Below are 14,399 nucleotides of genomic sequence, written 5' to 3' on the forward strand. Positions count from 1 at the left end.
ATCCCCTCCGTCTGTTTCCACTTCTGTTGTCCTCCTGTGAGTAAGCTACTGAATTATCCATGAGGTCTTAGCCAAGCTGAAGACAATCACGCAGTTAATACATAACACACTCTGAACTTGTTCATGGGAATAATAAAGGCAATCCCCAAGTCCTGCTATCTCCTTCTCCATGAATCAGTCATGAAGTTGGAGAAAGACCCTATCCAACCCTACAACTAACACCCTACTGCCACTTTAAAGGACCACCATTAACCTGTATAAAGAGATTTTACATAACAATTTGTATCATCTGTAGGCATAGTATAAAATTTCTGGAAACTCTTTGTAGCCCACTTGTATTAAGAGTGCTGTTAGCAATAGCAGTAATTTAAAAAATCATCATAGACAATCTATAAGATAATTGAAAATCACACCTACAGTAAAAAAAAAACTTGGTGTGGTATGGTGCTGGTGGGGTGTGAGTCTGAATCTGGAATTTAAAGAAATCTAAAGCTGGGAAGTTTTCTATCTGCAAAGTATTCTGTCTGTTACACCATTGTCTACAATACGCCAAACCATTTAGAAATGAATATAATAAAAGACTGTAGCTTTTTCAAGTTGTCCTTAATCGGAGACATGGAGTCATGCATATTACAGAGTTATCTTAATCCCACATGGTTTTAATCTAGTCCTCCCAGTGTGTTTCGACATGTACAGCGTTCCTAAATGTTTTTCTGAGGCATTAGGCTGACTTACAGCAGACATAATCCTCACCCAATTAGCAGCTAGTCGTAACACCTCCTTTTGAGTAACAACTGGCATTCCCCTGGCTCTCCTCCTGCTTATAAAGCCCTTACTTCTCCTCAACATCAGCTGGTGGTGATATCTATTCCCTGATGGTTTGGAACAGCAGGAGTGAAGGAGTTAGCTAAGGCTGGGAGGGGTCTCACTTGGGATAGTAGCTGCAGAGTGTCAGCTCTATTGTTTGGGGCTTGTTAGAGAGATGGGGTCAGTTGGGTCGAGAGCCCCAGTTAAGCCCCCCCTGTGAAGCCAACTCTGAGCTAATAATAGCAGCGATGCTCCAGATATAGAGGCCGCTGGTCTGACAAGTCATCGAAATTCAACCGTGTGTAGAGACTCTGACATAGAGACACATAAATTCAACCACCCTGTAGAGGAATAAGACCTGTCTTGTCTGTCTGTTTTAATTCAGCTACTTTGTCTGGCTGATTTGATTAATCTGGGTTAAACTATGTTCCCTGTTCTCCTAAAAAAAAAAAAAAAAGGTTCAATTTTTGTTTGATTTATTAATGCATTTGCAATTGACGTGCTGCATTGCCTCAGAATGTAAGCAGTTGGATTTTCAATTCAGGTTCAGCTATTTGAACCTGAAGTTTACTATGGTATTAAAAGACGTGTCAGATTGCTTTATAAGATCATAACAAAGACATGGTGCTGGTGAGGTGTGAGCTGGGGATTGGATATTTGACATACGTGTGACGCTTACTGAGCTTGTACAGCACATACAATCTGTGAGTTTTGTGGTATGCTTGATCGCAACTGATTTTTTTTAAAGATGTCAGTGAATTGTCATTATGTCACATGCCCAGTGGTAAAATGCTTCGAGAAGCTGGTCAGGGACTTCATCTGCTCTGCACTACCCGACTCACTGGACCCTCTACAGTTTGCATACCGCCACAGCAGGTCCACTGATGATGCCATAGCCCTGACACTACACACTGCCCTGTCACACCTGGAGAAGAGAGACACGTATGTGAGGATGCTGTTTGTAGATTACAGCTCAGCATTCAATACCATCGTTCCCTCGAAGCTGGACAGGAAACTGCAGGATCTAGGACTGAGCAGCTCCCTCTGCAGCTGGATCCTTAGCTTCCTGTCTGACAGACGCCAGGTGGTCAGACTGGGCAGCATCACCTCATCCCCCATCACACTGAACACTGGTGCTCCACAGGGGTGTGTACTGAGCCCTCTCCTGTACTCACTCTACACCTACAACTGCACAGCCACTAATAGCTCCAACATCATTGTGAAGTTTGCGGACGACACTACAGTGGTGGGTCTTATCACCAACGGTGATGAGACGGCTTACAGGGAGGAGGTCAGCGCCCTGACCCACTGGTGTCAAGACAACCATCTCACCCTCAACGTCGCAAAGACAAAGGAGTTGATAGTGGACTTCCGGAGGTGCAGAGAAGTACACACCCCCATCACCATCAACGGCGCTGCTGTGGAGAGAGTGAGCAGCTTCCGGTTCCTTGGAGTACATCTGGCTGAGGATCTTACGTGGTCAGTACACACAAACAAAACAGTGAAGAAGGTGCAGCAGCACCTCTTCTTTCTCAGGAGACTGAAAAGATTCGGCATGAGCCCCCGCATCCTCAGGACCTTCTATCACTGTGCCATTGAGAGCATCCTCACTGGATGCATCACCACCTGGTATGGCAACAGCACCGCCTACAACTGCAAAGCTCTCCAGCGAGTAGTGCGGTGCTCTGAATGGATAATTGGAGGTGAGCTTCCCTCCCTCCAAGACATCTACAGGAAGCGCTGCCTGAGGAAAGCGGGGAGGATCATCAAGGACTCCAGTCACCCCAGCCATAAACTGTTCAGACTGCTTCCATCAGGAAGGAGGTTCTGCAGCATCCGGTCCTGTACCAGCAGACTGAGAGACAGCTTCTTCCATCAGGCCATCAGACTGCTGAACACGTCATAGACACCTCAGCTTCACTACTGGAACTTCAACATTATGCACTCCATACTGTATATAAATGCCACTTGTTTTGCACATATTCAACTCTGTATATTATTTATTATTTATTTATTATTATATATATATATATATATATATATATATATATATATATATATATATATATATATATATATATATATATATATATATATATATATATATATATATTTTTTTTTTTTTTTTTTTTTTTTTTTTTTTTTTTTACTATTTAATTTGTAAAAATGTGTATACACACACACACACACACACACACGTAGGAAAATATTTAGTATACACATCCAGAAATGCATACACTATTATATATTGTACATATATTTATTAGTTTCAGGTTGGCCATTCTTGTATTTTGCTCGTTTGTGTTGTTGTGTTTGCACATCTCTGTTGCTTGTGGGGCTCGCACACAAGAATTTCACTCGCATGTGCTGTGCCAGTGTGCCTGCACATGTGATGTGACAATAAAAGTGATTTGATTTGATTTTGATTTGATTTGTAATACTGTCACTAAAGACGTTGTAGAGGTAAATTATATCCTCTTGTATCTGCACACATGTAACCTGAATTACTTAGCGTGATTTCTTTCTTGGTTTCTTATTGTGTATATATTCAAGTTTCAGCTATAATGTCTGTGATCTGTAATACTGCTCTCAGACCTCGTGTGTCTTTTCTTTTCTTTTTCAGCTGGAGATGGAGAAACTGCAGCTCCAGAGTTTAGAGCAGGAGCACCGCAAGCTGACGGCACAGCTGAAGGATGAGCGTGAGAAGAACAAGCATATTGTCATGATGCTAGTCCGAGAGTGCAAGCAGCTTGCCACACGGGTCGTAGAGGAGTCACAGCGCTTTGATGAACTCCAGGCTCGCCTGGATGAGGAGAGTCGCACCTCTGGCCGACTCCAGGAGGAGTTGAGCTCTGAGCGCCAGCGCAGCCAACAGATGGAGGCAAAGATGGAGAAGCAGCTGTCAGAGTTTGACACGGAGCGTGAACAGCTGCGTGCAAGGCTGGGCCGTGAGGAGTCAGAAAGCCTGAGTCTGCGGCAGCAGGTGGAGCAGCTCAGGACTGAAAGGGGTGAAGGCAAGGATGGAGCTGGTCTGCCTGCTGCTAGTAGACCAGAACCTGCTGCTGCCACCAGTACGCCACCCAAACCTAAAGCTCTGACGTCTGTTTCTGTAGCTACAGAGCCCATTAGTTCTCGAACAGCGTCTTGCCAAACGGACCTGCCTCCCACAGAGGTGGAGGGTCCTAAGAAGTCCCCTCTCACTATACCTGTCAAACCAACCCCTGCCAACTATGTGGGCCTGAGCCTGCCAAAGACGACTGGCCGGGGGATCGTCCACAGCAGCTCAGGAGGACTGGCACAGACAGAAAATGGCTCAGAGGGCAATGCCCCCCACGGCTTACCCAGCGGGGTCAGTCCCCGTGTCCAGGCTGCCCGCTACAAGTTCCAGGAACAGGACCAAAATGGCACGGCATCCCAGAGTCCTCCAGCTCGTGACCTTTCTCCCACCAACCGCGATAACTTTGCTGCCAAGCAGCAAGCACGTCACACCGTCACGCAGGTCCTCTCACGCTTCACCAGCCCTCCTGCAGGAGGGACTGGACCCCTGCGTCCAGGCCTGCCCCATTCTGCCTCAGAGGGAGGCCCTTTTCCCAGCCGCCTGAGCCACCCTATTGGCCTCAAGTCTCCCACGGTGGCCAGGATCGACAGGGGAAACCCTCCTCCTATACCTCCCAAAAAGCCAGGGCTTTCCCAGACACCTTCTCCTCCTCATCCACCCATCAAGGGAGTGGGGGACAGCAGCCGCACCCCTGGGGCTGGGTTAAAACCAGCCACACCCCAGCTGCCGCCAAAACCGGCCTTGGACCTGGTCCCAGCCCTGACGGCCTCTCAGGTGGGTGCCTGCCCCCCGTGCCGTTCCCCAGGGCCTGGCCGGGGCCCTCAGCGGCATCCAACAGCAGCATGTTCAGAGTGCCCCCCAGTCATCAGCTCTGCCACCACTGTCAGTAGCCCCTCCTCCATAAACCCCCCCTCCACCTCCTCCTCCATTAGTGCTCCATCCTCCTGTAGTCCCCGTGCCTCATCAGGCAGCCCCCTGGCAACAGCATCAGGTAAAGGGGCTCCTTTTTGCTGCATCTCCCTCCAATTCTGCCCACTGCCTCTTTTCTTTACCTGTCTTTCCAAGATCCTAGCCTTGCCTATCTTAGGACAGCATAAGGATCAGTTCACAGGAAAACTGGTATAACTGCAGAAACGACACATGGGTCAGCTCGGTTTATGTTCTTGCCCCCCCAACCCTGAAAAGCCTTACAAGATCCAATGCTACTCACTGCATTTTCTCTCAACTTATCTCTCCTTCTCTGCCTTTAATGTGCCCTCCCCCTGAGCACCTTTCATCTCCCATGATGTCACATTAGACATGTCAGCATCAGTATCAGCAGCAGACATTTAGATCATGTCACTAGGATGTGTCTGACTGTTGCTCAGAGACAAGAGGTTAACAAAAGGAGAATTTCAGGGTGAACTGAGACAGGCCAGCGCCCCTCCCGATGCTCTCTTGTATTCATATTGGTTTGTTGGGCTTTCTAAAAATAACCCCCTATCCTCTCTGAAGCTGATGCCAGAGGCTGCTCTCTCCTTCCCTTCCCCTTTTCCATCCTCCAGTAGCATGCAATGATTACTCCTCCACTTCCTGCACTCCTTCCTGTTTCAGCTTCCATTAACTAGTCTGACTGACTGTTTCCCATTGACAGCACTCTGTATGCAACTTGTTCGCTTTGATATAAATGTTAGCTTTTATATTCACTGTAATGTGATTTTCATGCTTTTATTGGTTGCACTGTGTGGTGTGATTAAAGTTAGATCCAGCTTATTAGAACTTTGGTATTATTTTGATGTTTAGGTTCAATATTTCTGTATTGTCTGGTTGAAACACTTAGTAATGTCTTTTTTCCCAGATTTCCACCAGGGTATAGCAAAAGCTACAAAACCATGACCATGATATATATTTAATATATATCATATATATCATATATGCATTATATAGTGATCTATCTGTTCATGTAACTGTATGTTTTGGCAAGAGCAAAATGCCTTAAATGGAAAAGCACCTTATATTTAAGAATCTGTCATGCAGCTGAAAAACCTGACTATGTTTTTATGGCCATATCTTACTTTTTTTCTTCTTTTTTTGAAAATAGCAGATCCAACACCTTTATTGCCAGCCTTTATGAAATTCTTGCATTCGATTGCAGCATGTCCCACTTACAAATGTGACAAAGCTGTGGAGTAGTATGAAAGAAATCCTTCCACACTTTGACATATTTATCACAGTTATAAGCCAAACCATAAAGTCAGCTGTCAGCATACATGTTTCTGTAGCTTTTGTTTTTATCCTACTTTTGCACCAAAACCACAAAAATTCCAACCAGAACAACTGCTGGGGCTTTCTTCGTCTTCTTGAGATTTGATGCTGCATTTTTTCTTTACTCTTTTTAATCTGTGTCTTTTTGTCTTGACACACTTCAGCACGCAAATTCTTCACTCTGACTTTCTTTAGCCTATTTTTAACCCATGCTGTTCAGAAATTGCCACAGTAAAATAAGTATGACAACTCTGAACAGGCCCAATAGGCCCATGGTTAGTAGTCAGAGCGCAGTTGTTGGGGTTGGTAATTAGATGTTTTCTCTTAACTTCATCTGTTTGTCTTGTTTGCAGTGGTAATTTTTTAGTCCGTGTATGTTTTCACATTATCTGACTAAATAATATGTGTATATATATATATATTTGTCTATTGTGTTTGTGGTACTTAAAGACCTATCTATCTTCTTGCTGTGTATTAATCAGATGCGATGACAGGCTTTTCTGTCCAGACTGCAGCTTCACAAGCTGATTAAATCGCAGACGTTTTTTGCAGGCTTCAGGTTTGTCACAGCAGGGTAACAAATTCAACACAAAAAATGTGAAAAATATGTATATAGTAAAAATAAATAGTTACCTCAAGAATTCTTTCAAATCCTCTGGTAAGCTAGACTTTAAAATTCAAATAATCAAAGACACAACAGAGGGATGTATAAAATATGTTAAATTAATTGTCATCAGTGCAGGCCATTATTGGTTAGAATTTTTGCTTAAACTTTAAAGGACATTTATGGAAACTGTTTTAGGTTTTAGAGTTTAGCTTGCTTGTAACAAGAATAATGTTTTAGGTATTACAGTTGATCTCACGTTGAGAAAAGTGGGGCCGAGGAAACCACAGATTCCTGGAACAAAACCGCAGGATGTAACTTTAGTTGTTACTCACACACACACACACACACACACACACACACACACACACACACACACACACACACACACATTAGGGGTGCAACGATACACAAAATTCACGGTTCGGTTCGATACTTTGGTGTCACGGTTCGATATTTTTTCCATGCAAAAAAAATGTTCATGCCTTTTTAATTTGTCATTTATTAAAATTATAAATATATATTTTAACTCAAAAGTACAGTTTTTAAATTTAACCCTAACCCTTGTGCGTGTTTTTTATTTTGACAGCGAATGCGCACCTGCGGACCACTTATGTGCAGCCCTGGTTATTTAGCTCGTCATATTGCAGAAATAATTTTGTCCATGAAACCATAAAGCTGCACTTTCTTTTTGCCTTATAGTCTGATTTGTCATAACTTTTCCGTTTTGTGGTAAGCTTTTCTTTGGCTGTCACTTCTTCACCCTGACCTGTCTTATTTGGCTCAGCAGAACTAAAATATATATCTGTCTTTGAAGGTTCTCAGTCATCCAGGTCATCGTAGTCAAATATAAATCCTGCTGCTTTCACACACGCACTCACATAAGCTCAGCGATTCTCTGCGCGATCAACCTCTCACATGTTTAAGCTGCGGGAGATTTCACTTGTCATGTTTGCATAGTAAGCTAACGATTGATAAGACGATGTCAGAGGAATTGGTGCACAAATTATCATCACTCACAGATCAGTGCTGTCGCTCTCTATACACAGTTCGCATGATTGCAAAGTGAAAGCAAAAAAACAAGCGCAAATTCAAACGCGATTTCAATATGTCACATATTGACAGTGGCTCACCCAATGACATAATTACCCAGCTACATTTCTGAAAGAATGCAAAAGCATTGACATATGTTTTTCCTACAATAGCCCGATGGGCAGGGCAGAGATAGATTTTGGTAGCCCGACTGGAAAAATTGCTAGCCCCGGGACGTCGGGCTAGCGATATTGCGAGCCCTGTATCTGATTGAGGAATCACTCATCTTTGGAAAAGAGAGTTTATTACAGAGAAATGTCTCTTTCCAAAATAAAAGCTATACTATCCGCTTCTTCTGGGCTATATTCTCAGCAGCATATTAAACAGCTGTCTAAATGACTCGGCTAAAGTTAGTAGCATGCTTGTTGTTTTTGTCTTTGCACTAGGATGATGTCGGCGTAAATGTGCAGTCATATTCGTTGTGTTCCCACTAGTGCTTTCAGGTTAATCTCGTTGAAATGACCTTAACGCCACAACACGGCAAATCTCCGTTAACGAGCTACCGCCGATCGCCCCGTGCATGGGGCTAGACGGCCAACACGTTAACGAGCTAACTGCGCTAACACACTAGTTCCCACCCATGTAATTGAGCATTGCATGGCACATCCAACATACTGTTTTACTTTAGTCCATGACTCGCTTACCTTCAGGGTCATACGTCACATGAAAACCAAAATAATTCCAAACGCCAGATCTGAATGAGGGTGGGGGAGGTCCATGTTGTAAGGAGAGCTTAACTTCTGTCTCGCTAGCTTGCCCTGCGCTCTTCCTTCTGACGATGCTGTCTGTGTTGAGCGCTCAGGTTCGACTACTCCGCCTAGGCTGCACTGTCGAGCCTAGGCGGAGTAGTCGAACGCAGATTCACTGAGCGCTCAACACAGACAGCATTGTCAGAAGGAAAGTTGATAAAATAAATTACAAATTTTGTATTGTTCGATACATATGCGTACCGAACCGAAAGCACTGTATCGAACGGTTCAATATCGATACGAATATCATTGCACCCCTAAAATATATATATATATATATATATATATATATATATATATATATATATATATATGTATATATATGTATATATATATATATGTGTATATATATATATGTGTATATATATATATGTATGTATATATATATATATATATGTATGTATATATATATGTATATATATATATGTGTGTGTGTATGTGTGTATACATATGTATATATATATATGTATATATATTAGGGGTGCAACGATACACAAAATTCACGGTTCGGTTCGGTTCGATACTTTGGTGTCACGGTTCGATATTTTTTCGATACAAAAAAAAATGTTCATGCCTTTTTAATTTGTCATTTATTAAAATTATAAATATATATTTTAACACAAAAGTACAGTTTTTAAATTTAACCCTAACCCTTGTGCGTGTTGTTTTTTAGCTCGTCATATTGCAGCCACAGAAATTCTTTTGTCCATGAAACCATAAAGCTGCACTTTCTTTTTGCCTTATAGTCTGATTTGTCATAACTTCTCCGTTTTGTGGTAAGCTTTTCTTTGGCTGTCACTTCTTCACCCTGACCTGTCTTATTTGGCTCAGCAGAACTAAAATATATATCTGTCTTTGAAGGTTCTCAATCATCCAGGTCATCGTAGTGAAATATATATCCTGCCGCACTCACATAAGCTCAGCGATTCTCTGCGCGATCAACCTCTCACATGTTTAAGCTGCAGGAGATTTCACTTGTCATGTTTGCATAGTAAGCTAACAATTAATAAGACGATGTCAGAGGAATTGGTGCACAAATTATCATCACTCACAGATCAGTGCTGTCGCTCTCTATACACAGTTCGCGCGATTGCAAAGTGAAAGCAAAAAAACAAGCGCAAATTCAAACACGATTTCAATATGTCACATATTGACAGTGGCTCACCCAATGACATAATTACCCAGCTACATTTCTGAAAGAATGCAAAAGCATTGACATATATTTTTCCTTCCTACAATAGCCCGACAGGCAGGGGAGAGATAGCCCCGGGACGTCGGGCTAGCGATATTGCCAGCCCTGTATCTGATTGAGGAATCACTCATCTTTGGAAAAGAGAGTTTATTACAGAGAAATGTCTCTTTCCAAAATAAAAGCTATACTATCCGTTTCTTCTGGGCTATATTCTCAGCAGCATATTAAACATATCAGGTCTCCATAAGGAGAATCCTGTGCTAACAGCTGTCTAAATGACTCGGCTAAAGTTTGTAGCATGCATGCTTGTTTTTGTCTTTGCACTAGGATGATGTCGGTGTAAATGTGCAGTCATATTCGTTGTGTTCCCACTAGTGCTTTCAGGTTAATCTCGTTGAAATAACCTTAACGCCACAACACGGCAAATCTCCGTTAACGAGCTACCCTATACAGAGGGGCTAGACGGCCAACATGTTAACGAGCTAACTGCGCTAACACACTAGCTCCCACCCATGTAATTGAGCATTGCATGGCACATCCAACATACTGTTTTACTTTAGTCCATGACTCGCTTACCTTCAGGGTCATACGTCACATGAAAACCAAAATAATTCCAAACGCCAGATCTGAATGAGGGTGGGGAGGTCCACTTCTGTCTCGCTAGCTTGCCCTGCGCTCTTCCTTCTGACCATCCTGTCTGTGTTGAGTGCTCAGTGAATCTGCGTTCGACTACTCCGCCTAGGCTGCACTCTCGAGCCTAGGCGGAGTAGTCAAATGCAGATTCACTGAGCGCTCAACACAGACAGCATCGTCAGAAGGAAAGTTGATAAAATAAATTACAAATTTTGTATTGTTCTTTTTTTTTTCTCCCCTTTGGTTTTCTTTCTTTCTCTCCCCCTCTTTCTTTCATTCTTTCCCCCTGTCCTATCCCACAGTCATGTCTGTCCCGTTTGCAACTGAAAATAAAATAAATTCATAATTATAATAAAGGTCAATCAAATGGACCAATATGATGATCCACTTAAAATAAATCCTCTTGGCATCTTTCTTGGCCTCAAGACAACAATTCTGATGGCTATAGATCCAAACGGGACACAAAAAAAAAAAAAAAAAAAATTGAAAAAAAAAAAATTGAAAAAAATTGTATTGTTCGATACATATGCGTACCGAACCGAAAGCACTGTATCGAACGGTTCAATATCGATACGAATATCGTTGCACCCCTAATATATATATATATATATATATATATATATATATATATATATATATATATATATATGTATATATGTATATATGTATATATGTATGTATGTATATATGTATATGTATGTATATATGTATATATATATATGTATGTATGTATATATATATATATGTGTTTTGTAATATCTTTGAGGTAGAATAGCAGAAGCTAACTGAGAGCTTATTTTAAAAGGTTTCCTTTCTGTGGTGACAAACTAAGCAATTAGCAATTCCAGACATTCTGATATTAAGTACAGTCTGTGTCTTGGTTTGAGTTGAGTAATTTTAAACTATACATTTTTAAGATGCTTCAGTTTCATTAGACACTAATCAGACTTTTTGAGATTTTGTTTTCAAGATATTTGGTGATCTAAAAATCCAGTATTCTGATATACTCATCAGTCAATTTTTTTTTTCTTTTAGACACGAATGTTTCATTAAGGAGGGAGTAGTTATTTATTTACTCGTCTGTCCAATTGGATCAGCTTGTTTTTGTGTTTGCGACATCTAGTTGCAGAGTGCCCTCTGATGGACACACTGTGCAACGTCAACTCTTATAACATGACTGAAGGGTGTTTCTTCCAAATTCAGCTTTCGTTTTTATTATATTTAAAATTGTGGGATCTTCACAACAAGAAGAAGAATGAAGATTGAAGAGTTTGAACAGTGTTTGGCAGCATAAGCTGTTTACAGCATTTATTCTAGGATTCTGTGGTGGAAATGGTAAACTACTGCAACTTTGTCTGCTGCTTTGACAAAGCAGACTATTTTGAATGAGTGAAACAGATATGCTGTCCTTTCCTTCCACCTTCTTACACCCTTGCGCTCCAACACTTAGCACTTCTAGCTGTTTCCTCTACCTCCTGCTCTTCCTCTTCCCAGTTTAACCTGTCCTGTTCCTACTCCTCATTCCCCTTGCAGGCTGGTGTCCCTCCGTAGTCTCCTCTCTAAGTGGCAGTGGGCCTGCTGCCCTGGACGGCGGGCGACCCCTGCTCCTCCAAGCTGCTTCCCAGGGAAATGTCACTTTATTGTCAATGCTGCTTAACCAACCAGAACCAACCACCAACGACATCACCACTACCACCACCACATCCATCAGTACCACCTCTACCACCAAAATCACCTCTACCACCACCATGGAGAAAAAATCCAGTCATCTTAATCAAAACCATGACCTCAACCACAACCAAACCTCTGCCTTGTTTGCTGCTGCTCAGAATGGACACACAGGTAAGTGGAATTTGATTCATCAGCCCTGGGCCCTATTTCAGGAAGCCGGTTTAGAAAACTCAGAGTGAAAAACGATACTCAGGGTTGAGTAACCCCGAACTGTCCAACTCGGAATATTCGGTTTCAGAAAGGCTGATAACAATTGGTTCAGTCAACGCGGAGTTGCTTTAACCCCAAGTGAAGCGCGCGCACGAGGATACATGAAGCCCTGATTAGTGGAGCACAGATTAAGCAAGTCACCATGGAGACGGAGGGAAAGAAGGCGCGGTCAATGTATTTTACAGCGCTTGAGGCCGAAATTCTGATGGCAGCATATGCCGATAACATGCAAATTTTGCGGGAAAAAAGTAACACAGCCTCAGCTGCAAAAGAAAGTGAGCATGCATGGCAAAACATAGCCGACAGAGTCAATGCGTGAGTGTTAATTTAAACATTGATCTAGGGATTTCCACCCATTTAACACGTTATTTTATTATATATTATTTTATTTTATTTTTTATTTCATACATTTTATTTTGTGATGTGATGTGAGCGCAGGTGCAACCCAACAGGCCCCAAACGTTCCTGGCAGCAAGTAAAAATGAAATGTAAAAATATAGTCCAAACAGGTGAGGTGTAATTGTATTATGAGCCATAGTGCTTGGTCTGTTTGTCCCATGTAAATCAATTGCAGTTAGAGGCTACATTAATTTCCCCTCTGTAAGCACTTATTGAAATTATCTGAGCACATTACAAGTACATATTTGCTTACTCTGTATGCTCAAATGTGACCCGTTATAGCCACTAGAAAAAAAGCGGAGGCCCGAAAAACAGGTGGGGGTCCTCCACCACCACCACCACTCACAGAGGCTGAGCAGTTGGCTTCCACATTTGTGATAATGTTGGCAGCATCACATATGATCTTCACAGTGCAGAGAACACAAATTAGCATCCATTACTATAATGAAATAATTTGTTAGTTTGAAATGCTACAGGGAACTATGTACCTGTACATTAATGCTGTGGAAAGACTTCCTGTTCACATAGTCTCCTTCATTTACTGAAGGAGCAATGATTGGAATGTGAGTGCCATCTGTACAGCCAATCACGCCTGGGAACCGTGAGAATAAATGTAAAATTTAAGTAGTAGTTCAAGTATCACCACATCATGAATTAAGTTTCGTTCATCCTGATACCTGCAATTTTGTGGAATCCCTCTTTGATAAATCTTGTGGGTCTATGACCGGGGAACACCACAAACGAGTACAGGAGACGTTTCAGTGCAACTGTAACATTCCTGACTGCCCGACAGACGGTAGCCTTGGAAACGTGCTCAGCATCACCAATATTATACAGAAAGCTCCCATTTGCAAAAAACCGAAGTGCGATACAAATAATATGTACAGAACTGAGAGAATGTCCGCGATGTGTCACATGAGCAATATTAGGCCTGAGCATGTTATTCAAATCAATTATAGATTGTGCTGAAAAACGGTAACGTTCACACAGGAAATCATCAGGAAATGATAAAATGTCCGAACGCGGAGAGCTCTGCGGAGAATTTGGGCTTCAACATCTACTGGTTCTTCAAGGAAGGGGCACGCCATGTCTGACACTTCCTACAGTCAGGTTTCCGACAAAGAGGCGGAGAAGGTCAGGGTTAGTTGAAGTAAACCTGCTAGGGGGCAGGTTAGCTTCACGGAGTGTGTCGTCATAGTAACTCACTCAGAATTAATCTAAACTCGCTTTGTGAAACCGAAAACCCAGAGTTTTCGTTAACTCAGGGTATACTTACTCAGAGTTTGCACTAAACCGGCTTCCTGAAATAGGGCCCCGGGGCCCGTTCTTCGTACGTCGCTTACTACATCCAAGATCAAATGAAACATCCAAGATCAAATCATCGCGCTAACCGTGAGCTCGCTAATCCGGTTCCCCGAACACACCTGCTGTTGACGATTACTACAGCTGGACGCAGTAATGTGACATCACTGGGTGTCGTAAAAGGGGCTACGCATCGATAGTAGAAACATTGATCGGCAACCCTCTGATTGGTCGGCGAAAATGTCGACGGAGCGCGCTCGGCTCGGTATTTTTCGGCAGCAGAGCAAGAACTCTTGAGTGAGGGATTTCAGGAGTTTCAGAGTTTAATCAGAACGCAAGGGAACACTGCAAAGGCTGCAAAAGCAAGGAGCGAGGGCT

The 14,399-nt window shown here is 42.4% G+C and overlaps 1 protein-coding gene across 1 annotated transcript in view; it reads left to right on the forward strand.

The window, feature by feature from the left end:
• The window catches only part of cttnbp2 (cortactin binding protein 2), a 92,933-nt gene that overhangs the window by 46,031 nt on the left and 32,503 nt on the right, over positions 1-14,399 (forward strand). Inside the window, exons 4-5 of the mRNA XM_026174721.2 lie at positions 3,431-4,856; positions 11,913-12,221. Of these exons, the coding sequence (XP_026030506.1) occupies positions 3,431-4,856; positions 11,913-12,221 (1,735 nt within the window). The remainder of the gene's footprint in view (positions 1-3,430; positions 4,857-11,912; positions 12,222-14,399) is intronic.

This window comes from Astatotilapia calliptera, chromosome 7 (assembly GCF_964374335.1).
Source record: "Astatotilapia calliptera chromosome 7, fAstCal68.1, whole genome shotgun sequence".
Classification (NCBI taxonomy): domain Eukaryota; kingdom Metazoa; phylum Chordata; class Actinopteri; order Cichliformes; family Cichlidae; genus Astatotilapia; species Astatotilapia calliptera.